Below are 25346 nucleotides of genomic sequence, written 5' to 3'. Positions count from 1 at the left end.
TCTTGCTCTTTGGTGGTTCGCCCTATCGGGATGGTTGCAATGCTATAATCGGCCAATGCAATTTGATCTGCTGGCTTATCGACAGGTGGGGTAGCGATATGGATGGTGCGGTTCCTCTGCTCATCCTTGGTGATCCGGGAGTAGGTCTTGGGCTTCTTCTTGCCTTTGGATTTTGTTTCCCCTATGCGAGAGAAGATATCCTCCAAGTTGGTAGGTGGCTTGACGGCTGCTTTCCGTTGTGCACGAGCAACTAGCCAATCTTGAGGGATGGTTTGCTCGGATGTTATGGCCAAATTCCCACTTTGCTCCTTAGAGGTTTCAGCTGGCCCACTGCCTATCTGCAATTGATCTGTCATAGAAGGAACAAATGCAATATCCAACCCTTTACTTATAGATAAGTTCTCCCCTACCTCACTGAACAATTGTCGGGTATCCCCTTGTGATGCTTGCTCTTCAGTTCTGTTGGGCTGGTGGGTCTCATCGGCCTTGCGTTCTCCTTCGACGGTGGAGTCATCCTTGCCGGTGCTATTCAATTGTAATTCATGCCGACTCCCCTGGGTGAGCTCATGCTTACCAACCTCTTGATTAGGCGGAATTTCTCCCTCCTCAACTTGATTTCCAGGTTCACCAGAACCAATAATCTTGACCTCTACATCTAGCTCACCTTGTGCTGGAGGATTATTAGCCTTGAATGCATCAACATCGCTCTGGGAGGGCGGAGCAGGTATATAGTCAAGTTCAATTACATCATCCTCAGAACTGGGGTCTTTGGATGATGAATGGACTTCTGGCCTTCTAATAGGGATCTTTTCCCTTCTAGTTCTTTTCGATGCCTGAGTCCCTCTATTAGCTCTGGCTTTTTTCCTTTTCCTTCCGAGTTTCTCAACCTCTTCTTTCGGTGCACTTGAGGTTCCCTCATCTTCCGAAGACTGGGAATCGAGATTGCCCATCATATGGTATGTAAATTGAATTCCTTCATGGGTTAGTCTCTCAATTTGCTGGGATAACCAGTGATCGGTATACCTTCTTGGAGCTGCCATAATTGCCTCAAAATCAGTAATCGGATCTTGAGACCAATCAATGCCCGACAAAAGGTATTTTACTGCCTCAAACTCTTGGACCTGCAAGCAATTGCCAGAATTTGTCACCTGATCTGGGACCCGACGGTACTCATAAAGCCGCATCTGCTCGACACTTAGTCTGGAATACTCACACCTTCGGACCTCATAGTCATCGGAACAATTTTTCCAATAGTCCTCAATTGATGTCTTTGCTCTGTAGCGCCTGCCATAGGTTCTTTTTGCCAAATTGTCATGATCAAGACATTTCCTTGGGAAATGTTCTTGTAGGCCATAAGATGCTAATTCAGCAAGTGACTCATCAGCTTGTACTAAATTCTTGAAATGCACATCGAGGGCACCCAAAATCATAGGGAAGGTGAATCCGGATTGTTTCTTATCTCTGAGTAAGCTGCTCGCTGGATGTGCCTGCTTCGCAACCTCCATAAGAACTATTTTGTCTGTCGGATAGCGTGGAAGTCGGAACGGAGCTCCCTCAAAGCCGGCTATCCTGATATAGGCGAACCTAGGGAATTGAATAAACCAAGCGCCGTACTTTTGTACCAAAATGGTAGCCTGCTCTAAGAGCCTTATGTGCAATCCCCCCTGCATCAACCTGACTTGGCGCATTGTAAAGGTGTCACTGACACGCTCATATTGACCAATTGCATAAGCAGCGTTGTTCTTTTCTCTTTGAGCAATGTCGTAGTAGTGCAGCTGAGGGTAGTAGTCATACACCTTGACTTGATTTGGGCCGTTCCCAATTTCACCCTTCTTGATTAATCCTGTCAGCGGCTGGTGTCGAGCGAACATATAAACCAGGTAGGAGCTTATGGTGAAGTACTTCTTTTCCTCAAGTTCGACCTGCTGTGTATGGATATTATCACTGATGATCTGAGCCCAGTCGAACTTGGATTTCCCGGCAAAGAACTGCTCCGTAAAGTAGAACATCCACTCCTCAAAAAAGTTAGACTGAGGGAGTCCCATAACCCGGCTAAGTAAGGTTACCATATCACCATGCTCGTTATGAAAGTCACTTCTGGGGGTTTTTTTACTGATCTTAATACTCGGAGGCCTTCTCTCCTTATACCATTCTTCGTTTATCAATGTCTTGCATTTAGCAGGGTTCATGTCGTAAGCAACTTGTGCTTCATCTATGGTTGTAGCAATGGGATTATCAGGAAATGGGATGTCAAATGCATCCCCAATGCCCTCAGGTGTGAAATCAGCTAGCACCATATTTTCTAGAATCACTAATCAGGTCTCTGGCTGATAATGTCGGGCAGCTTCAACTACTAGCTCATAATTTTGCATGGATGGAGGGTAACCTGCAGCTTGAGCGACACCACTTTCCATCATCTGCCTAGGCTTGCCATAGGCGTTAGGAGAATATACCCGGTCTTTGAAGTCCTGAATGTCTATGTGGCCCAAATCAGTATCACCTATGTTCTCCCATATGCTCTGGACTTTTGACTCCCTCACTCCTCCTCTTTGGTATTGGTACTTCATCTTCTCGCCTTTGCGGGGAATGTCAGATTTAGAGACTCGAGATGTTTCGGTTGCACCAGGTGTTTTTGAGGATTCTACTGCCGATTTAGGCATTTATCCTACACAACCGGACTCGGATTACGAGATGAGATGAGACGAAGGGAACAAACAGGTTGGTCAAAATAGAGGATGATGTTAGCACATAAGGATCAATGGGAAAACTGAAATTTGAAGAAAGTACGATGCTGCAATAAAAGAGCCTGATTAATTTGGAAGTGAAATGCTATGAAATAGGGAATTAAGCTCTTTGTTTAAAGTTTATCACTTGGCTGTAGTTCAGTTTTCTAAAATGTTCAAAATTTTCTCAAGTCTGAATTTGGCCTTGCCATTACGCTATGTTTAATGCTTTCAAATAGACGACCAATTTTGCATAAATAATGATTTGAAGGAGAGAATTGAATCATACCCGGCGAATTGCCTAATTGATGAATGAACTTCGGAGGCTTAGGCGCTTTTGCAAAGTTTTGTGCCCTACTTTTTTTTCTTTCTTTCCCGCGCGATATTGGACTGCCATGTTTTGCAAACTGCTGAGGTAAGATGCTGCCTCCCTATTCTTCTAACTTGTGTTTTCAGAATGCAAGGGTTTTCGTGAAAACGAGAGAGTCTAATACTCTACCTCTTCCGTGATTGGTATATTCGGCTAAACAAGATGGAATACGAACTTTCGCGGTTTTAAAGCTTGGAGATTTTCGGGGTAAATAGCTACAAATGTAAACACAAGTTTAACGCCCCTTTTTATTTCGTGATTTCCACCTCCCTTGCGTATTTTTGTGATAAAAGAGAGTTTTGCAAATACTAAACCTAACACCGTTTTCAAAAAACTAGCATTTTCGGGGCAAAAGCACATTCTGAAAAGTTCTAAGTTACAACGCCTTCACTTGGTTTCGAAATTCGGGGCAAGTAGCGATTTTGCAAGGTTTTTTGACTTAGACGCTTTTCTTCTTATTTGGCAAAAATCAGCCTAAAAGGCCTTTTTGAAAACTTTATTAAGTTTGACGTTTTATCTCCAGGCCCCGAAAATCAGACCAAATGGCACTTTTGCAAACTTCTTTTAAGTTTTGTGTTTTAACTCTAGGCCCCGAAAATCGGACCAAATGGGACTTTTGCAAACTTCTTTTTTAACGTTTTAACTTGTATTTGGCGAATTTCAGGCCAAAAGGGTATTTTGAAAAGTTCTTTTAAGTTTGACATTTTTATTCCATGCCTCGAAAATCGGCCCAAAAGGCCATTCGCAAGGTTTTTAAGTTTTTAACGCTTTATGACTTGGTTTGAAATTCGACCTAAAAGGCCTTTTTGAAAGTTTATTATGTTTAACGTTTAACCTCTATGGCCCGAAAATTGGACCAAATGGCACTTTTGCAACTTTTCACACTTAGACGTTTTACCTCCATGTGGCGAAATTCGGCCTCCTGAGGAATTTTGCAAACTCTTGAAACTTAGGCGTTTTACTTCATGGTGAAAATCGGCCCAAAAGGCCATTTCGCAAGGTTTTGGAATTGACATTCTTGCCTACCTAGTAGATTCTCAAGCTTATGCTATAACTAGGTATCCCTTGGATTGATTTTGGGCATTCAAAATGTGAGACTCTCCATGCAGGACTCCTCGTCCACGCGACTTAAAATCCAAACACACTCCCTTTCTTTAACAACCACAAAGCTTATTGCTTCACCACTTCTTGGATCCCAACAAAAGGATGGCGGACAAAAATAAAAAATCAAAACTCAGCAGGACGAAGGCTGAAAAAAAAGAGGGGGACCTTGTTGGCGACAGGGAGTGTGTGTAACGCACAACAGGTGTGTGCCATTGTCTTCTTCTGGAGGGTTTTATGTGCCGCTTGGAAGGTATTATATGCTTGGAAGGTATCGTACGCACTCGACTAGATCAGACCGTATTGCTCCGTCCATGAGCCTTCTATGCGTCCACCCACATCCTATTTTTGAGTCTTCCTTGAGGGACAGATTTTCGATTTGGTACAGGTTATTCACAAAGAGTTCGACGACCTCACCCTGCAGGTCCCGTACAACCCCTTCGTCGCGGTCGGAGTGCTCTGACAGATTGCTCTCGGACTGAGTTCCGGACTCTTCACTTGATGTCGAGTGAGCAGCCTAGTCGGCAAGATCATCCTCCACTACGTCCGACAGTGGCAGGGTCCTGACAACCCCTACCAACTCGTTTGAGGGACACGGTTTCTGTCTCTCTCGATTGCGTCTCCGACTCACACTCCGACTCTTGCTTCGCCTTTTCGGACTCTCTGACCCTTCAACAATCTCTCGCAACCGACGTCTCTGTTCATTTTGTTCTTTGATACGTAGGGATCTCCGTATGGACCCCTCACCTACCTCTCCGGTGGTACCAGTACGCTGTCGGTTCTTGTTGGGACGTAGGGGCATTAATTGTGGGTGGTACAACGTCTGCTCGTATCCCTCTCTTCTTCTTCCCTACGACTCCTTTCTTCGTATTGCTGCAGGATTTGCTGCCGATGATGTTCCCGACTGGTTCTTCCCTTTGCTCTTGCCGTTCAATGAGGTTCTGTGCTAGCAGTCTAGGAAGGCTCCCTAGAAGATCAAACACGACAGAATTTACTGTAAGTTCCTCACGTACCGTGCCCTTTGGGACCGCTCTCTCCCGAGCTTCCCTCTGCACGTACTGGGTGACAGAAACGTCCCACAGTTCCACCAAATCCTCCGTCAGTTGATCCTCCCTAGCTTCCGCCTGCATGGGCTCTTCATGTGTATCACCTTCAGTGACTATTAACTGCTGTTGAAATGATCGGCCCATTAGTGGTTACCGCCTGCCGCCATATTGATCTTCGGAATTCGAATAGGCAACGACGCCAAAATGTTTACTCCTATGGTTAATTGTTCAAGTTCACAGAATAAACAGTAAATGTATACAAAACATCTAACCAACAACCACAATTATATCCAGAGCAATGATTAAATAACAGTCACAATAATATGGCAGAAAAGTATATCCTTTATTGCATTCCAAATGTTCAGTACATCAACATTATTACCGGGGTTCGCCTTCATGGCCATATATACTATCTGGCGGGTGGCCAAGGTATCAATTGTTGTAACTCACACGGGAACCCACACGGCCGACTCCAACCATAACAAAAATGACATAACAATAACTTAAAAGTTTTATTCCTAATTACGGCCTAACACACGTTGGGTTCACCAAAATGTAACGGAGGAAATTTGCTACCTCAAGGATGATGAATCCTAGAGAACAAATCCACTCTTCGATACCTCACTCGAACTAGCGCTAAGATGAGCTAGGGGATGAAAACAACCAAACTAAACAAACAGAATGCAAAGAAGGTTCCTGGACGATTCTACTGAAGCTCTGTCTAGAGGACGAGCACGCAGTCCTGGGATACCAGTGCGAGGCGCTGTCGTCCTGTACGGACGAGGTACAAAAAACTCCAAATGCGATTATAATATGATAAATGCACAAAAAGTGATAAAACTAAACTAATAGGCACAAGATATGAAATAACTAAAGTAGAACAAATAAGATGAGAGGGACTCACAACCAGTCCACGATTGGAGACCCCCGTTTTGGTGTTTCTACCTCCACGGACAACCCAAATAAAAGCCATAGGGAAAATAAACGATAAAGAGAGTTGGAAAACAGTGCGAGACAAAGGATGATAATATGTGAAATGAAAGGAGAAAAGGATAAGTAAACTCCCCTTTCCAAGATGCTTATGGAAATGATGTCATGAGCTATTCGTGAAGCTGCAACAATGATAGTCTTCGCAAGAAAAACTGTAAATGCTGTCCAAAGAGATTTGCCAAGAGCTCCAACCTGTAACAAGTATACTCAAAATGCCAAAAGGTCCTCAAAATGCTTTCAAAGAAGAGAGATATAAGCCTTGGAAGGTAACCGACATCCGTGGGCGCATGCAGGTGCGTTATGATTCCTTCCAGGCGCAGGTGTAACGCTCAAATGGCTACCTGCGGACTGTTAGATTCGTGGGACTCTAGCACGCTGCGCGGACGTCTTCGCGCCGCACCCTAGTCTCTGAAGGTGACAGGTTGGCGGATTTGGTAGAGAGCAGTTTGGAGCTGACTAGGTGATCCAAGTGGACAAAAGGACAAAGGTGGCGGCACCCGACCTACGATGGCATGGAGGAAGGCACCACTTGTTGTGTTGAGTTTGCATAGGGAGAGATTTTTGATACTACAAATTGTGACCCCTTTTGGACAAAACTTGCATACTGATTGTACACCTCTTGCACATTGTTGCATGTCCTTTACTTTCTCATTGATATGGAATAGCTGCTGTGTTGTTTTTTCAGTCTTTTTTGTTGTTGTGAGCAATCTGGTTATGTGACTGGTTCTTTCCATCAGATCTTGGGTGATTTCATAGGTATGTATGCAAACCTTAATGATCTTTACGACAAATCTATGCCAAATCTTATAGGTTGAGATAAATTTGTCAAATTTAGAGATAAACTCAGGATTGCGTCTAGTTTAGTCATTAAGGTGGGGTATTAAATTATATGAAGTTACAAACAGTTGGCAACATAGCTATTTGAGTTTGCATAATAATAGGCTGCTTGTGACACCCAAATCAGATGCTGGTTAATATTTTCAATTTCGTTTCATGGTTTTGTTTGTTTTTTAAGTGTGCAAGCTTTTATATAGCGGCATCTTACATTCTAATTGTATTGTTGGTTCTCCAATTTCTTATATTTCCTTGGGAAATGAGTAAACCAAAACAATTTCGTATTTTGTTTTATTCTGCAGCTAGGCTTACATGTGCATTTATAGTAGAAATGGGTTGATTAAATTCTAATTGAAAATTAAGATTTATCCTTAAAACTATCATACATGTTTTTTTTTTTGGTCGGTAATAGCAATATTTTATTAATGGTAAAACAATCCAGTACATTCGATCCGAACTGCCAGAGGTAGTGAGAAACCCTAACAACCAAAAAGGTCGCCCAAAGACAATACCAAAATGCGGCTAGGCCCAGAACCACCACCTGAGAGGCATACCAACAAACATATTACAAAACAGTGCAATCCTTGAAAATCTGCATAGACAAAAGGACCCAAATAGCTACAGAGAGATTACAAGACAGAACCAACCCCATACATATAACTTTACAGACATATAATTGAGAATTACTAAACCAACTATTTCTTCTTCGCACCTAGCAACATGGGACCATTGATCCAATAGTCCAATAGCTTGAACTTCCGTTTCACTTTAGTCTTTTCTTCACTACTCACCATTGCACCATCTCGTTTAGCCTCCTTCTCATGTAGGAATGCAACCAATTCATCCCACCAAATTATAGCTTTCGTGTGACGCTCCTCACGACCAACAAAAATGCTCCATTGGATGAATTGTTGGAGTGGACGAGGGGAGTCTTCCTCCTGAACCACATTGTCACCTTCAAGCAAAAAGCCCACACTAGATTGAGCCCTTGCTGGGATAGAGGGCATACCGTACAACCAATTTGCATCCACACACCGCTCCATCACCAATGAGACCTCATCCTTTCTTCCCAATTCAAGCCCCCACGCCATCACCATTGACACCATGTCAATGTTTGTGCGATACCTATGTTTTGTTTGCAAAAATTCTCCCCCCAACAATTTCTTTATGATTTGTAGGAAGATGGGGTCCCCAAATTTAAACAGGCCCCTTAACCTTTTCTCAATCACTAACCCCAAAAAGGCAAGTTGTTGCCCTGTTGTGATAAGGGTGGATGTTGCCTCCATCTGGCATTGCTAATTTACCAACACGCCAAACACCTGTGCACACAACACATGCCACCTGCCACATAAATAGCCGCAAACCACACCCAACCATTAATACTCCCTATGTACAACCATAAATTCCTTACTCAACAATAATTAAAATTGGCTTTGGCAGTATATGGTAAGGCTCATTTTCCCAAATCCAACTCACAGTAGTCCTCCCAAATGCCATGTAATCCATCCTCATCTAGGGATAGCGCCACCTTCGAAAGTTTATTAACTACCATATTACCATCTCTGAAGATATGGGACATGAAATTCAGTAAACGTTGAGAGCATATTCCTCACAATCTGAATATATTTGTTAAGTTGCCAAGCCACCAATTCCCCTTCGGTTAAAGCATTGATAATAATCTGAGAATTGCCCCCAAGGTGAATTTGGGAAACGTTCAATTTTTTTGCATCGCCACAGCCAACAGAGCCGCTTGAGCTTCTACCGCATTGTTTGTTTCACCACTCAACCTTGATGCCTCGAAGACAATGATGCTTCCCATGCAATCTTTGGCCACATAACCTACACCCGGGGGGCTAGGGTTTCCCTTAGATGCCTGTTGACGTGTCTAAAATCGCTGAACTTGTGACTTCATCCGACCAACGCAGAATAGAATGTACTCGCTGAGTATCCTATCCTCTCTCGAGATAAGGAAATCCCTAATGCTGTTTTTTGTTTGATCAAAGGGGACGACCTCAAGGTTTTGATTGTCAGGTCTTGACTGCGGGACTACTTAGTGGTTTGATGTGTTTTTCCAGGAAACACAAGGGGACTTACGATTTGCAACAAGCTGGTTTGATGTGATTCTCGAATTACGTAATAAAGAGCAAAAGGAAAGGGTTAGGAGATCTAAAACTAACAACACGGGTATGCGGGTAGATGGATTCAACATAACCAATTCCTGCTTGGCCAGAATAGCTCACAACCTTGCAGGAACGGTGCAATCTTCAAAGGAACTTGGAAGATTTTTAGACTGGAGGTGCACAGCTGAGCACCCAATTTTGGCGCAGCTCAGACGGACACCTGCAATTGAACTAAGCACAATTAAAGGCTTAGGTTAACCATACAAAAGGATACACAATCAATATATCCTCAATGGTATGAGCCTGAATCTATCAAATACCTGCACACCCAAAACAGAAAGATCTATCTAAATTGCTGAGAGAAACCATGCAAACAGGATGAAAACAAGACAATAAACACCAAATCAATGTTTATATATTGATTTCAGCTGCCTATTACAACAATTTCTGCAACATCTCTATGCTACTGCTTAAAATCTAACCTATTCTAACTCTAAAATCTAACTCTCTCACCACAGTCTAACTATCCAACAATCTCTAACTATCTAACCATCTAACAAAAGAAAGGCCTCTGCCTTTTATAGTTTTTACAATTTTGAATCGAAGGCTAGGATGGACTGCATCCAAGGGTCCTGATTTGCCTTCCAGAAACTAGCAGCCTTAACCCATGCCCACTAAATTCTCACTCATCCATTCAACCACAATTTCAACTATCTGCCACTATTTGGCTTCAATTTGAGTCTATCTGGTAGTTGGACATAACTGTCCACAACTGACTTGTTTCCCCTTTCTTTCAAAATATCTGAGTGGGACCTACAAGTAGTTTTACAATAAAACAATTTCAGCTTTTTAGAAATTGAATTCCTGGAATTAAATCCAGCTGTGTGCTTTTTCTCGAGAAGGCATAAACTTGCAGCATTCAGAGTGTTCTTTGGTCCCGATGGTGGACTTCATCTTTGTTCAGCGGCATAGTTCCCAATGTTTGGTTGCTCTTGCGCTCCTGCAGCGCGTTCCCACATCTTTTTTCTTTTCCAGTCTTCAGCGTCTGGCCTTGATTGTGATCCTTCTTCGATTTGCGTTTCAGGTCTTTCTCTTGGTTCTCTAATGATGTCTTGCGACCTGCGAACGATCAATTTCATTTCAATAAATCAATTTGAAAAATTAATTAATTAATTTAACAAATATTAAAATTTAACGCCTGGAGGGTCATTTGAAAATTTCCCAAGTTTTAACGCTTTACTCCTTCCGTGAATTTAGTTGTTCCTGGCAATTTCGGGCAAGAGGGGCATTCGAAAAGTTTTAAAAACTTTGACATTTCACCCCTTAATGATGAATTTCGGGATTTTGAGCACTTTTGCAAACTTTGGGATTTTTGAGTCTTTTGCCAACTTTCACTTTTTAACATTTTGGCTAAAAGTTCCGAATTCGGCCCTTTGGGCACTTTTTGCAAACTTTTTACTTTCCAAATTTTCACTTAAAGGCCCAAATTCGACCCTTTGGGCACTTTTTGCAAACTTTTCACTTTCCAAATTTTCACTTAAAGGCCCAAATTCTGCCGTTTGGGCACTTTTTGCAAACTTTTCACTTTTCAAATTTCGGCCCCAGGGTCCGAAATTAGATGACTTAAGTGAATTTCGGAACTTTGGGGGTCTTTTGCAAATTTAAAGGCATTTTCGGACCTCTGGCACTTTTTGCCAACTTTTAGTGAATTTCGGACCTTAAGGTGATTTTGCCAACTTTAGAAAATTTCGGACCTTAAGCCAGTTTTGTCAACTTTTAGCAATTTCGGACCTCTGGCACTTTTTGCCAACTTTTAGCATTTTTCTCATTTTGGCCTGAAAGTCCGAAATTTGCCCTTCCTGGGCATTTTGGCGATTTTTTAACTTCTTCCTCGTGAAGTGCGAGCTTTTGGCACTTGGGCGAGTTTGTCAACCTTGGCACTTTGCATTCTTTATCTCCTTTGTATCCCTTGGCGAAAATCAACATTTCAATGTCATTGCAGGCTTTAACTCTTTCTTCACATTTAGGCGATTTTGCGAGAATTGGGGAGTTTTAAGTTTGCAATATGGCCCTAGAGGCCGAATTTGGTTTTAGCAGCACTTGACCCTTCATATCCCCTTCCTCTTCCGCAAGGACAGAAAGGCACAAACCGGGGGGTCCTTGTCCAAGACGGGGATGGGTGTGCGATTCGCACAACAATGCCCCATCAAAATTCACCTTGATCCACACTTGCTCCTGAGCAATCCATTCTACTTTTCTACTCTCTTTAGAGCTTGGATCAACCCCAATAGGCCCATTAACTGGCTGTATCATACATGTTTGTTGTTTCATTGTGTTTATGCTGATAGAAAATTTGAAAGAAAATATTGATAAACATTCTGTTTCAGGACCAGGAAAAGTTGGAGCTTTCCAGGGATCGTGATGAGAAGGAACAAAAACTTAGAAGGGCTTTGGAATCACTTGCAGCTAAGGAAGCTGAACTTGAACGCTTAAAGAAGACAAGTTTGTAAGTTTCAAAATACCAACCTTGAGTATGTATCTTAGTCTACATTATTAGGATTCCTTTATGTGTTTTTACTTTTTTAATCATAGTGAATTTCAGTGGTTTGCTTTGAATTTGAAATAGAGTTTTTAGATATTGGCATATGGCTTTGTGTGTTCTAAATATAACAGCTAAGTCATTTGATGTTCTAGAGAATTTAATCTGCAAGATTTGTAGCCACCAATGTTCAGAAATTTAATTACAATATGGCCATGTCTCTTCCATATACCTTTATTCACGTAAACGTTTAGACTTAACATGTATTTCAAGTTTTGATAGGATATTGTTAATAATTTCTTAAGGATTTTAGTCCCTTACTTCTGGTTTTACTTCTATTTGAAGAAAGTTATCTTGTAAGGCTTTATGGACAGGGATGGAATATGCGCATTCTTGACCAATGTTCACGTTGTAGACACCTTGACTTTGAGGCAAATCAATAATGTCCATGTTATAGACACCTCGACTTTGAGGCAAATCACCAAAGTTCATGTTATAGACACCTTGACTTTGCGGCAGATCAACTGTTCGGTTTGGGAAACCAATGGATATCCTTTATAATCCTTTAGGATTTCATTTAACAAAACATGATAGCTTAGAGGTGCTGTTTTTGTAATATTTCTATTGTAACTACTAAGAGGGTTATAAAAAGAAGTTAAGTGGGAAAAAAGAAAGCAAGAAATTAATGTAATATCATTCCTATTTAAGCAGATTTTTTGAAGAAGAAAATATATGTGAAGAAGTTGCAAGCAGATTTTATGAAGGAGACTCAAATGATCATCATCCATTGAAGTACCAATATTCAAGAAGGTGTTGTTCCTTTGGAGCTTGGTCCTTTCAATAGAATAGATTGGTGTCTCTTGCTAAGTTGGTGCTTATTTCAGTGGGTTGGTGTTTACAAAGATTTGTAAGTGAATTTTATTATTGTGGTTGGATTTGGATGGTAGATCCAAACAATCTTTTTTGTGGTTTTCTCCCGAAAGGGTTTCCATGTAAATCTTGTGTTTTCTAGTTGCTATATCTTATGTGATTGCTCTGTTGTGGCTGAATTTTAATAAGTAAAAGATTGTCTTATATTGCTTCACCCCTCCTCTTTGTATAAGTGTGTGCTGTAATGTTCCCATTTTCAAGTTCTCTAGTAGTGCAGTTGTCGCTGACTTTTTGGGCTTGTGTTAGCTTATTCAGAGGGGTAATTTAGTGTTACTAATGAGCTTAGATGGTTTAGAGGGTCACATGATGCTTTCAAATGTTATTTTTGGCTTGTGTTTTGGGCTCCAATATTCTTGGAAGTTGCGTCTATTTTTAATAGGTCACCCAATCGGGTCCGTTTATCATCTTTCATCATTGGATCACTTCAATGTAGTCAGATTTCAATTCCAATGCTTTTCGACCATTGTCGCTAATTGGGTGTACTAATGAGCTATATTTAATTAATTTCACTAAGGTGGTCATTCTAATTAAAATAATTTATCGAGCACCTTAGTGTTATAGCTTGTTGGTAAGAGAACATAGAATTTTAAATATTGAGACTCTTAAAAGTGACTTTAAGTGTTGGAAATGTTTAAAAAGTAAATTAAATCATTTTTTGGAGTTAAAAGGCTTATTATATTAATAAAGTGATTTTAAAAGGATGTTTTTGGAAAGTTCCCGTAAGGCTTATAAAAAGGTGAATTGAGAGCTCATTTGGTATGTTGACTTTGGATTTTGATATTGCTTCTGTTTGGAGGACATTACTTCTTCATCTTTGGTTTGTGAGGACGAAAACCCTTGCAAGCAACATTCTCTATGTTGTTAAGAGATACAATCTGGAGAATACTTGGTGATTTCATTCAGAGGTCACAGTTGGGCTCATTGGAGAAGATCTACATTTCAGTTTTGGAGAGTTTATTGAATATCTGATTGATAGAGATTGATTTGGAAGGTGATTTGGAGGGTTTTGTTGTTTATTGCTAGTTATACTTCCTCATGTTAGCTGCACCATTTCAAGAGCTTGGATGTGAGGGTTTTATGGCTGAAGATTCACCCATTAAGGTTAGAATAATAAAAAAAAATTTAAAAGGTGGAAGGATTAAATGGAGGGATAGGTTTAAAAGGTGGAAGGATTAAATGGTTGGCTAGGATTAAAAGGTAGGTAGGGAAAATAATAAAATATGAAGGGTGTAGTTTGTAATATTCCCCTTAATTTTTTTTTGATTTTAACACAACAAGATTCACCCATTAAGGTTAGAATAATCAAACTTGCGCAGGAAGGAAATGTTGAAAGTAACCCTTTCACTTTCTGATCACCGAGAGCCCAGTATGGGAGGGTGAGAGCATACGGTGTCAAGGGGATCGTTAGTTCAAATAACTGCTAGAAATGAAATCTCAAATACAACACTGGGCGACAAGCCAGCCCCTTCTGCTTATCCAGTGGGTGTAAGAACTTCTACAACAGTATGCAACCAGCCAATTAGAAGATTACAACTGAAGAACAACAATCACTCGATTGCTTATGCAGCGGAAGGAATAGAAATGGAATTACAATCAACTCTACCGCTTATTCAGCGGGAGGACAATGTTACAATAGATAAGAAGGCGGCAAACCAGCCTCTTCCACTTATGCAGTGGGACAAGTGCAACAATCCAAGTATATAGCTGTTAGTATTACTAATCAGCTTTACGATGCAAACATGGATTACAAAATGTTACTAGAATCACTGTCCAAACTAGGCAGCAAGGCCAACCTCTTCCACTTATGTAGTGGGTCAGCAAAAAGCTAAAATGTTGCTGTTAGTACTACTAACCAGCATTACAATGAATATAGAATTTGACAACCAAGTGCTGATTAAGAATTGACAGCCGCAACAAGAACTCCTAACATCCTCTAAAATCCCAAACAAATCACACTCTCAAGAACTCACTCAAAATCCAACTTTTGAAAAATCTAATACAAAGACAGCAAGCTGGAAATGCATAACCAGCAACACCAATCCACACCAAAATGCTCCTAACTCACTCAAAACTCACTCAAATCACCCCATAACACACCCGAATTGACAATATACATTAAGCGACCAAATACAAACTGAAAGACAGCATCGACATGACCTCAAACTAACAACACGCTTCCCAATGCACACCCCAAAGAAGTACGTCTAAGCTGAAAGGTACGATTTGCATTATAAAATTGAAGACTCAAAAGTAGGGGCCGAAAACTTACAAATCTCATCGCCAAAAGCATAGAAACATTTAGAGCCAATACCCTGAAACAGTAGGAGCCTGCACAGAGACTTAGGAGTGAAAATATGCTTCAGCCATGATGCCATCCAACAACCAGGAAACACACAAAAACTCACATAAAACAGAAAACTATTTGATGCAAACTATTCTCAATATGCTCTATTTATTCCTTTGAGTGAGAAATAGTCTCTTCACATCTAGGTGTTATATCTCAAACACGGAACTGAAATAGGCTAGGAACCTCACAACTTCGAAGCACAAATCTGGCACCATTCCGGCAGGACTTCGTTATACAAATTTTCGTGGATGCCAAAAAGAGAGCCCAAGGCCCTTATTTATAGCTTTTGCCAGGTCAAATTCAAATTCAAATGCTCTCCAAATGTGCCCAAACCAAATGCCATTACATTTCACCTTCATTAAGCGTTGCATTTGATTTTATTTCCATTACACAAGTTCGCCCAATTCACATTCACCATAAATCGCCATTTTTGATAAATATAGGACTCGTAAAATAATAGTGATGAAATTGTACTTTGGTGTCTCAATATGAAGGTGGAATATTTTGCCAAACAGACTTAGGATAAAAATAATATTTCCCTTCTCTAAGTCATCCAAGATCATAGCAGAGTCACCTTATTAAAATTGCCAATAATGTGTGAAGTGAGCGCTCAACAATGACTTATAAATAATAATATAACTTAGGCAATCTTACTGAGAAAATCGTCCAACTTGCCTTCAGCTATGATTTAATTAAAAACACCATGGCGACCCCTTGAAGTCACAACACAAATGACGCGTAGGCCATGGGAAAAATAAGTATTAAAAAATAATTTTTCTTCCAAAAACTGAATACTACCAAAATGAGTTGAGGCCAAGGCACTGAACTACATTGCAGAAAATAGTCATCTGAGTTCGAACTGTTGATTTTAAGGTAGTGCTCGTTAACCACAGGCAAACATCAGATCTGTTGCCTTCCCAACCATAGACGATAAGCTCTTATCGTCACCCTCGAGCACGCTACATGTCCTTCATGTTATTGAATTCATGTCCTTGCATATATATGAATCAATACCTCCTAATGGACCTCAAGTCGGCCATATACTTTTGGCACCAATGATAGGGTTAGACCTATATATTACAAGTTACATATGAGTCTCCCTTAGTTGCAAGTTACATTTAACTTAATCACAAGTTACACAAGTGGCTCGCCCAAATAGGCCCTGTCCCAAATTACTCATACAACTGAGATATCCAAATGCCAAGGCCGACAGGCCACTTGGCATTTTGTGCACTAGGTCGGCCCTAGAAGGGATCCGACCTAGTTACACAACAACACTCCCTCTTAGCTAGGGAGGATCCCTTCTGAATAACCAAGTCACATAGTGACTACCACCATGGCTACTCCCATGAATAATATGTTAACCATAGCTACTCCCAGAGGGTGAACAAGCACATCATGAAATTTCTTCCATGATACCCACCATACCTACTCGCAGAGGGTGGGCTCACCATGCCTACTCGCAGAGGGTGGAACGAGGGCTGGAACCTCAAACTTCTCTGACAGAGAAGAATGCACAACAAGGGCTGATACGTCAAACTTCTCTCATAGAGAAGAATGCATAACAAGGGCTGATACCTCAAACTTCTCTCACAGAGAAGAATGCATAACAAGGGCTAAAACCTCAAACTTCTCTCACAAAGAAGAATGCATCTCCACCATGCCTATTTGCAGAGGGTGGATCCATTATACCTACTTGCAGAGGGTGGAACGAGGGCTTTCACCTCAAACTTTTCCCAAAGAAGAATGCATTAACAAGGGATTGCACCTCGAACTTCTCACAGGAAAATAACTCATTAACAAGGGATTGCACCTCGAAATTCTCTCACAGAGAAGAACTCATTAACAAGGGATTGCACCTCGAACTTCTCTCTCTCAGAGAAGAACTCATTAACAAGGGCTTTCACCTCAAATTTCTCCATCACAGAGAAAAATGCATCAACCAAATCTTCATGATGACGTGGCTCCCTCTGAAGCTGAAATGTCAGGCTCCCTCTGAAGCTAAAATGATAGGCTCCCTCTGAAGCTGAAAAACAAGCTCCTTCTGAAACAAATATCAACCTTCTGATCTCTTCGTCCAAGGTTCCTTTGACGATATGTCAGACTCCCTCTGAATGCTAATTCTTCCTCTGCGAAGAAATGCAGGCAATCTTCCTACCTTGAATAGAGATTCGTCAGTGCCTGAACCTTGGGTAGAGGGACCGCCAATGAAAAGCATAATTTTGGCAGCAGTGCCAGGCACACAAGCCCCAACCAGCCCCGCGACCACGCTAAGAGCAGTGCCAGTGCAATGTGCAGCTCTTGTATCCGTTTGTGCCGCCCATGGATCCTTCTGCAACTCTTGCAAAACTAAATTCAAAGTGAATTCACACTGGGAAGCTGGCAAAAAGAATCGGGCGATGCTCTGAGCAGAGAGGTTGTCCTTGACGTTGATTACATCGTTAGCAAACTTGCAGATAGCGTCAAGCGTTCTATCAATCTGCTGCCGCAAATTAGGATTGGGAACAATACTAGACTTACTGATCCAATAATGCCCGACCATGCCGCCCTCGTCCGGATTGGCAATCGAACCAACCTCAAGCTCTTCCAAGGCCTTATAAGCGCTTTGAAACTTGGGTTCCGTCGCCTCTACGAATTCATCCGTAAACCCGATTCGACTGACATCGATATACAATCCGAGCTCCTTGTGCTGATAAAGCCAATCCAAGTACCTATTCCACAGGGTTGCGAGCTCCGTCTCTAGCTCTTTCTTCTTTTTCAAAGAATTTGTATCGAGCACAGAAACCTCTCCAGCCACAACAACCCGAGTTCAAGTCACAAGCCGACATCTTTCAACACTGACAATGCCGAGCTTTGAAATCTTGGGCGAAATCCTGTGACTGGGCAGCAGGCAACTTTTTGCACAGGTTGCTGTTTGTGTTCCCCCACGGAACTTCAGACGAAAAGGATTTTGAGCCTTCACACTTGTTCTCAAGGCTTGGGGAGACTCGATCCCCTAATTGCCACCTGATTTGTTTAGACGCCTGACCGATGCCACTGTGAAGGGCGGAGGTCAGCGAGTGTAATCGTTTCATTATCCTCTGTAGTCACCTTTCGATCTGGAAGAGATCATAAATATGCAATTGTTTTTGATTGAATTTCCCTTGAGAGCACAAGATCTACCTTCAAGCGGTTAGGCTCTATAGAAGGAACCTAGCTCTGATACCATGTTGATTTTAAGGTAGTGCTCGTTAACCACATGCAAACATCAGATCTGTTGCCTTCCCAACCATAGACGATAAGCTCTTATTGTCACCCCCGAGCACGCTTCATGTCCTTCATGTTATTGAATTCATGTCTTTGCATATATATGAATCAATACCTCCTAATGGACCTTAAGTTGGCAATATACTTTTGGCACCAATGATTGGGTTATACCTATATATTACAAGTTACATATGAGTCTCCCTTAGTTGCAAGTTACATTTAACTTAATCACAAGTTACACAAGTGGTTCGCCCAAATAGGCCCTGCCCCAAATTAGACTCATACGACTGAGATATCCAAATGCCAAGGCCGACAGACCACTTGGCATTTTGTGCACTAGGTTGGCCCTAGAAGGGATCCAACCTAGCTACACAACAACACGAACACAGGATCCTGCCAAAAATAACACATCCAGACATAGGCACTGAGCTGAGCTGCAGAACCCTTGCCAAAAATAGTACTTACTATAAATAGCATACTGCTAAAAATAGTAAGTGTGTCAAAAGTCATTTTCATCACATTCTGAGCAGCAGTCATGACTTACTAAAAATAGTTGTCCGGAAATCATCTTCGAAGAATTTGCATGTCAAACCACGTTGGACCTCTCAAAAAACCCCCAAAAAACTTATAAAGCAAACAAGCATCAGTTTGTCGCGATTTACTAAAAATAGTAAATTCAGAAATCTTCTCTGATTGGAATGCATGTCATACCATCTTGAAGCTCACGAAAAACCCAGAAAAAATCTAGAGAGAAAACTGTAGAACACTTGCAAACACCTCTCCGAAAACCTTTTCGAAGACAAACACCCTAATTTAGTCTCTGGTTAGCCTATAGGTTTCCAAAATAGGCTAAGACTCCATCCATCAGTCTAGAACTGAGAAGGGGACATTACATAGAGGAAAATTAAGAGATAAATGACAAGTGTCATGGAGGGAAAAAGCTAATGAATTAAATAAATAAATAGAGATCTATTTAATTAATAAAAGAAGTGAAAGCAATTAAATAAATAAAATATTTATTTAATTTAGGGAAAGGATAATTTAAATAAATAAAAATATTTATTTAAATAGGGAAAGGCTAGAAAAGGCTAAATGAATTAATTAAATAAATAAAAATCTATTTAATAATAGAAGGCTTAGGATAAAATAATTCAATAAATAAAATATTTTTTTAATTAGGCTAGGACAATTTTAGGTGTCTACAATTATAAAGTACTATATTATTTGCACTTAATTTGGCAACTCAAATCCATTGCTTAAACACTCAAAAAATAAAACAAACAAACAAAAAATCGAAGTACAAATAGCGCTACATATTACATGTGCTTATCACAAAAGCTCTTGGTGTTGAAGATCTAGAAGATGAAGATCCTCATGGTTTTTCATAATTGGATTTGAGGATGAAAACTCTCATATCCTTAAAGCAATTTTACTCAAGGATTGGATTTGAGCTTATTTATTGCGGTTCTTCGATTAATATTTGTAAGCAAACTATATGACATCATCAAATCAGCATTAGAGTCCAAGTTTTCAAGTTTACATGTTGATACTATAGTGTTGCTATAGTGATTTATTTAGGATTTTAGTTTGAATTGATTAGTATTTGCAAGCAAATCATTCGATATCTTTCTAGGACACTTTCATATGCTATTGTGGAGATGTTTCAGGGTTTTATGCTGGTACACACATTAATAATCATTGTTTCCAGCCGTCCATACCATGCTACAAGGCTTACCAGTGCCTTGGATAGATCGATGTACCATTTCAGGGGTTTGGTCAGTCATATCATTGACATTTGATTTTTTTTAAGTCATGCAATCAATGAATTATTCATCTGTTTTATGACATCTTGTGAGTGGATATTTGTCACTTTGATATTCTAATTTTTTTTTCCAGTTTAGTATATCAGCGTTGATATTTGCTTCAGATGTTACAATTAAATAAAAATCAAATTTGCCGTTTCCATGTTGTTGGTTCCATGATAGGTGAAAATCTCGCTGAGTACTTGCGAAACGATGGCTTGGTTCCATGATAGGTGAAATTCTTGTCAAATTCTCATAAAATTGGCAAGCCATTGTGAGCAGGTGAGTTACTTGCCCAATAACTCGTTGACGAATTTTTGTAAAATTTGTGGTGATTTTTTCTTGTAAAGCTCACAAGTCAACTAAAAAAATTGCATGTTTTAAGAATAATAACTTGTCCATTCTTGCTTTGTAGTTGAAAAATCATTAAAAAGACGTGATTTTCACTTCATTTTCACATGGAATGGGTGACTAAGGGCACATGTCAACACATGGATTGACATTATTTCTCAACTCCATTGAGATCTCTAGTCCCAAATCCCATTAGTTTTTTTTTCTGTTCGTCGTAGAGGTATCCTCGCGACTCATCCTGACGATTCCCTCTAGACCTTGCCTTGGGCTTACTTTTTTTGCCGAGTTGGGGTGCCAATGGGGAGAGAGGAGGTGAGACTAATCCGCTAGAGGTGTGTGCAGTCGCTCACAAACAACACACATAAGTTTAGCGAGAACCGACCTCGAAACCTATATGGGAAGAACCCAAAGCCCTTAGTCAACTACATTGCCCATGTGGGCTTGTAAATCCCCATTAGTTATTCTTTTGTCAAATTAGAAACTTGATTACAATGAGAGGGTGACAAGGAATTCAAATAGAATTCTTGAGTGTGCTAAGTGCTAACTTAGACGTTATTATCGCACAACTTACCAAAAGTCTTTTTTTAGATGGAGCAACTTATACATAAAACTGTTAGTATAGGTTTTTTATTTTCTAGTTTGTTATTTATTTTCCTATTCCTAGGTATTTTCTACTCTTCTAATTAAGCTTGCTTAGGATTAATTGAGCATTAATGTGAGTGGGTGCAAGGCGTCGACATCTTCCATTTGAGTTACACTTGCGTATTTTAGGCTATTGTAGTGGTCTCTTTCCATTGGTCATATTTGCTACCTCTCTTCTCTCTCATTTTCTATATATAATCATTCCTTGCTAGTCTTGGTATTCCATTCTATTGCATTGCAATTGCATTATGCAGATTTTGCTTTTGCATTCTCTTAATGCTATTTTGCTTCCTTAGCATTTGTCTCTTGGAGGTTTACTCTGTGTTGCTATTTTAATCTTATATCATTTACATTCATAGTTTTATTTCTATTCGTTTGCACTAGTTGTTTTGGGTTATTCATCTTTTCAAATTCTAACGTGGTATATGAGCAATTTTAGTACAAGAATAGATTTTAGTTTCCTTATTTGAGAGATTCCGTGGTGGGGGTGGTGGTAGAGGGGAAGGGACCTAATAAGTTTTCTGTGGTTTCCTAAAAACCCAGTATGCTCTTGTTTTGCATTTCTATATGAACTTAAGAATTAGAAAAGTTTGAGGAAAATTTTTAATCTGGGGGTGTTTTTTGTGCAAATATTTTTGTAAGATCTAGGTGTTTGCAACATTCTAGTAACTTTGGTGGGTTTTTCAGCTGTTCCATAGCGTCCAAAAGGCTGAAGAAAGTCAAATTTGGCTTTGACTTCACCAAAATCAAAGCACAAAAAATCAGAGAAAGATTTGGAGGCATTTTCATTTTTGCATCGGATGTGTCTTCTTCTTGTCAAATCAAAAAACAGTTTTTGGGTTCTATTCTCAGCTCCGAATAACTGCTACTTGGGTATTTGTTACATTTTGTAGGTATGGAGCAGATTTGGCAAAAATCTTTGTGCAAAAAGCGTCGCACAACTAATTTTTGGTTCGTTGAAGGTTGAATTTAAATCATGTTTTTGTCTTATGCTTGCTGGATTAAAAAAGTTTTCTGGGTCTTGTTCGTAGACACAATATTTGTGGGTTTTTGTCATCTTTTCATTGAGTGAATAGATTTTACAAAAATCAAATCAAAAGTAAAACTTTTTATTTGCGAGAAAGCCATTTTTGTAGGACAAATTCAATTTTTTTAAAAAATTCATACCTTTTGCCTCGAGTGTTGGATTTCACTAACAAGATATTGTTGGAAAGCTAAAGATGAGCACTTTCCATCCATGTGCTTGATTAGTTTATTGTCATTTTTTTTAGATATTGCATGTTGAAGTTGGTGTTGAGCACATTTACTAGCTAATTTTTCTAGATTATGTGCTGTACTTTTGGCCATTGTGGGTCTTAACACTATTGTGATTTGGAAAAAGGTTTGTAATTGAACTATACTTTAAAGTGCCAACATTGTAATATTTGAGGGGTGGGGGGTGACTTCTGAGACTAGTGAAAGGGGTGGGGGTGTGTATTGGTGTTCTTGTGTTCTCTTTCTTTCAACACTTCTGCATTATGGATCACACAATAGTTCCTGTTATCACAAAAACTTGCATCGTTGCTGAGCTATCAACTCAACAACCTCGTGAAACATGGAAACAACCTCGAAGTGTGGGACCTTGCGCAAGGGGGTTGAATGTCCGGAGAAGGCCGATTTCCTTCTCAATCCAAGTGCAGGTGTTGAACCAACTCAACACTTCAAATCTTACTTCTAAACCTATCCTAACAAGTTGCAGAGGAAAATGGAAGAGATAAATGCTTAAAATGAAAGGAGGTGATGCATCAAGATAAGAAATGTTTCTCTCCCCACCCAGAGATGACACAAAGAATCAATCGAAATACCCAAGAGATGCACAAACTTGAGTTGCATGAATGACCCAAATGCATGTATGGAGGTTAAAACTTGCTAAGTGTCAAAGGGGAGAAGATTTCCCACTAGTCACACTCAGAAATAAATTAACACAACATATATGAGAGAAGAACCACAAAACATACACCTATGATGAAGGTAAAGAAACATACACATCATGCATAAGTTGAAGGAAGACAAGAATGATAATTTCAATTCATTCAAAGGCCAATGGCCAAACTGACAGTTGCAGTAATGCAAAATAAATACAAGTCTTTGAGAGAAGTGAAAGAGCATAGAATAGCTCAAGCCACTAGGGAGAGAACCCTTTACAATGAGGCATAACAACCTTATATAGAAACTGGTTGCAAGAGTTGTTGGAGCATTAAAAACCTTGAGTGTTGATCATGCCATTTGGAAGTGTTGCAAGCCGGAAGGAAGTTGGGAAGACTTAGACTTGGAACTTCGGAACCTTGGGGTTTCGGGGAAGAGAAAGGAGACTCAGCAAAGTAACTTCAAAACCTTGGGGTTCCGGAGTTTCAGGGAAGAGAAAGGAGACTAAGAAAAGGAACTTTGGAACCTCAGGGTTCCGGAGTTCCGGGGAAGAGAAAGGAGACTAAGGAAAGGAACTTTGGAACCTCGGGGTTCCGGTGTTCCGGGGAAGAGGAAAAGAAGCTAAGGAAGGAACTTCGGAACCTCGGGGTTCCGGAGTTCCGGGGAAGAGAAAAGGAGGCTTAGCAACCTGGGAACTTCGGGGTACCAGAGATCCGGGGTTGAGAACTAAGGAACTTCCTCCAGACAAGACAACACTTCACACTTCATAATTCCATTGCTTTCTATCAACTGGGGTAGCGTTGGTCCATGGATCATATCTCTGATCGGTTCTCACTAATGGAGTCATAAAATGACAACATTTTTGGCGACCTCTACGGGGTGCTTGTGTGCTAAGCATATAGATCAGAAGCCTTGAGCATCCATTTGGCATTGAGTCATTGAAAAGACCCAAAACATGTGTGCACCATCACTTGGAGGGAATTTGGAAACTAGAGCACACACCCTCTTAAGGAGAATGCGGCAGGTGCACTGTTAAGGAATCTAGATCAGAGATAGAGAAAACAATAGTCTAATATTATATAGTAAGAACAAACTTTTGATGAAATCACTGATATGAATATATTGACCACCAATGTATGTATATAATTCTGTTAATTAATCTTTTATGAATATCATCGACTGCTTACTGGATCATGAAATTGCCACTGTAATTGATTTCGATCCCAACAAGTGACAATGTCGGTGTATATGTATAGAGGTGAAAAGTCATGTCCATGTAGGGGCATGACTTCTATGTGGCTTATGCCACGTAGAGTCATGACCCTACGTGAACATGACTCTTCGTATGCATTAGTCACCGTTATAGTTATTAGTTATGCATTAAAACATTTACGGTGCTTGATGTTATCGGGTTTAATAATACTTCGACTTCGACTGTCATCAGATAATGCAACGATGACAGTCACTATGTATATATTTCGAATTCGACAATCATCGGGTTTAATCTGTCGTAAGCAATAGGTAACATATTAATGTTAGTTACTATCAATATATAATGTGATATATATATATATATATATGTTACTTGGTTCAATCCGAAGGAGGCTACATCCTTAACATGCACAAGCACTTATGAAAGCAAAACAACTTCTAGTCTAATATTTACATAGTCATCAACAACCTCTTTAGAAGTAGGGCTTGAGATGAATCCCATTCATTGGGATTGGAAGAAGTTAAGAACTTCGCCATCAAGCCTGGAGAGATGAAATGCATTGGCTTCCCTGCAACTAGTGATGACATATGGACCACTCCACATAGCATCAAATTTGGAGTGTCGCCCAGCTTTGGCTCTGTATGCATCCCACTTTAGAACTAGATCTCCCTCTTTGAAGACCCTATTAGTAGCCTTTTTGTCAAAAACTCTCTTGACCTGTTCTTGATGAGTCTCAAGCGTATGCATAGCCCGACCTCTAACCTCCTCTAGCTCCATTAGCTCAGCTAGCCTTACTATCATGGCATCATTCTTTGTCAATTCCAGCTGATGTGCTAGTTCAAGAGAGGGTAACTCTAGGGAAGTTGGGAGTCTTGCTTCTTTCCCATATACTAGCATGAAAGGGGAGTTACTGATCACTCTCTTTGGTGTGATCCTGTCAACCCATAAGGCTGTCCTTAACTTAGTATGCCACGACCTTTGATTGTCTTCAATCGTCCTTTTGATTATCCCGATGAGGTTCTTGTTGGAAAATTCAGCTCAACCATTACCCTGAGGGTAATAATTGGATGATGTCTTCAAGTATGCACCATGCTTAACTACCCAAGAACTGATTTGGGTTCCAACGAATGCCTTTGCATTATCTGATATGATGATAGAGGGGACACTGAATCTTGTCACAATTCCAT

The 25346-nt window shown here is 40.2% G+C and overlaps 1 protein-coding gene across 9 annotated transcripts in view; it reads left to right on the top strand.

The window, feature by feature from the left end:
• The window catches only part of LOC131069374 (uncharacterized), a 163825-nt gene that overhangs the window by 31534 nt on the left and 106945 nt on the right, over nt 1-25346 (top strand). For 8 of the 9 annotated variants that reach the window (XM_058004755.2, XM_058004753.2, XM_058004751.2 and 5 more), the window contains exons 3-4: nt 11572-11690; nt 12435-12533. In XM_058004755.2, the coding sequence (XP_057860738.2) occupies nt 11572-11690; nt 12435-12533 (218 nt within the window). The remainder of the gene's footprint in view (nt 1-11571; nt 11691-12434; nt 12534-25346) is intronic. The other variant, XM_058004756.2, reaches the window with a different exon arrangement.

Source organism: Cryptomeria japonica, chromosome 10, assembly GCF_030272615.1.
Source record: "Cryptomeria japonica chromosome 10, Sugi_1.0, whole genome shotgun sequence".
NCBI classification, from domain to species: Eukaryota; Viridiplantae; Streptophyta; class Pinopsida; order Cupressales; family Cupressaceae; genus Cryptomeria; species Cryptomeria japonica.
Note: the sequence above shows the minus strand (reverse complement) of the source record. Positions and strands in the feature narration are given on the sequence as shown.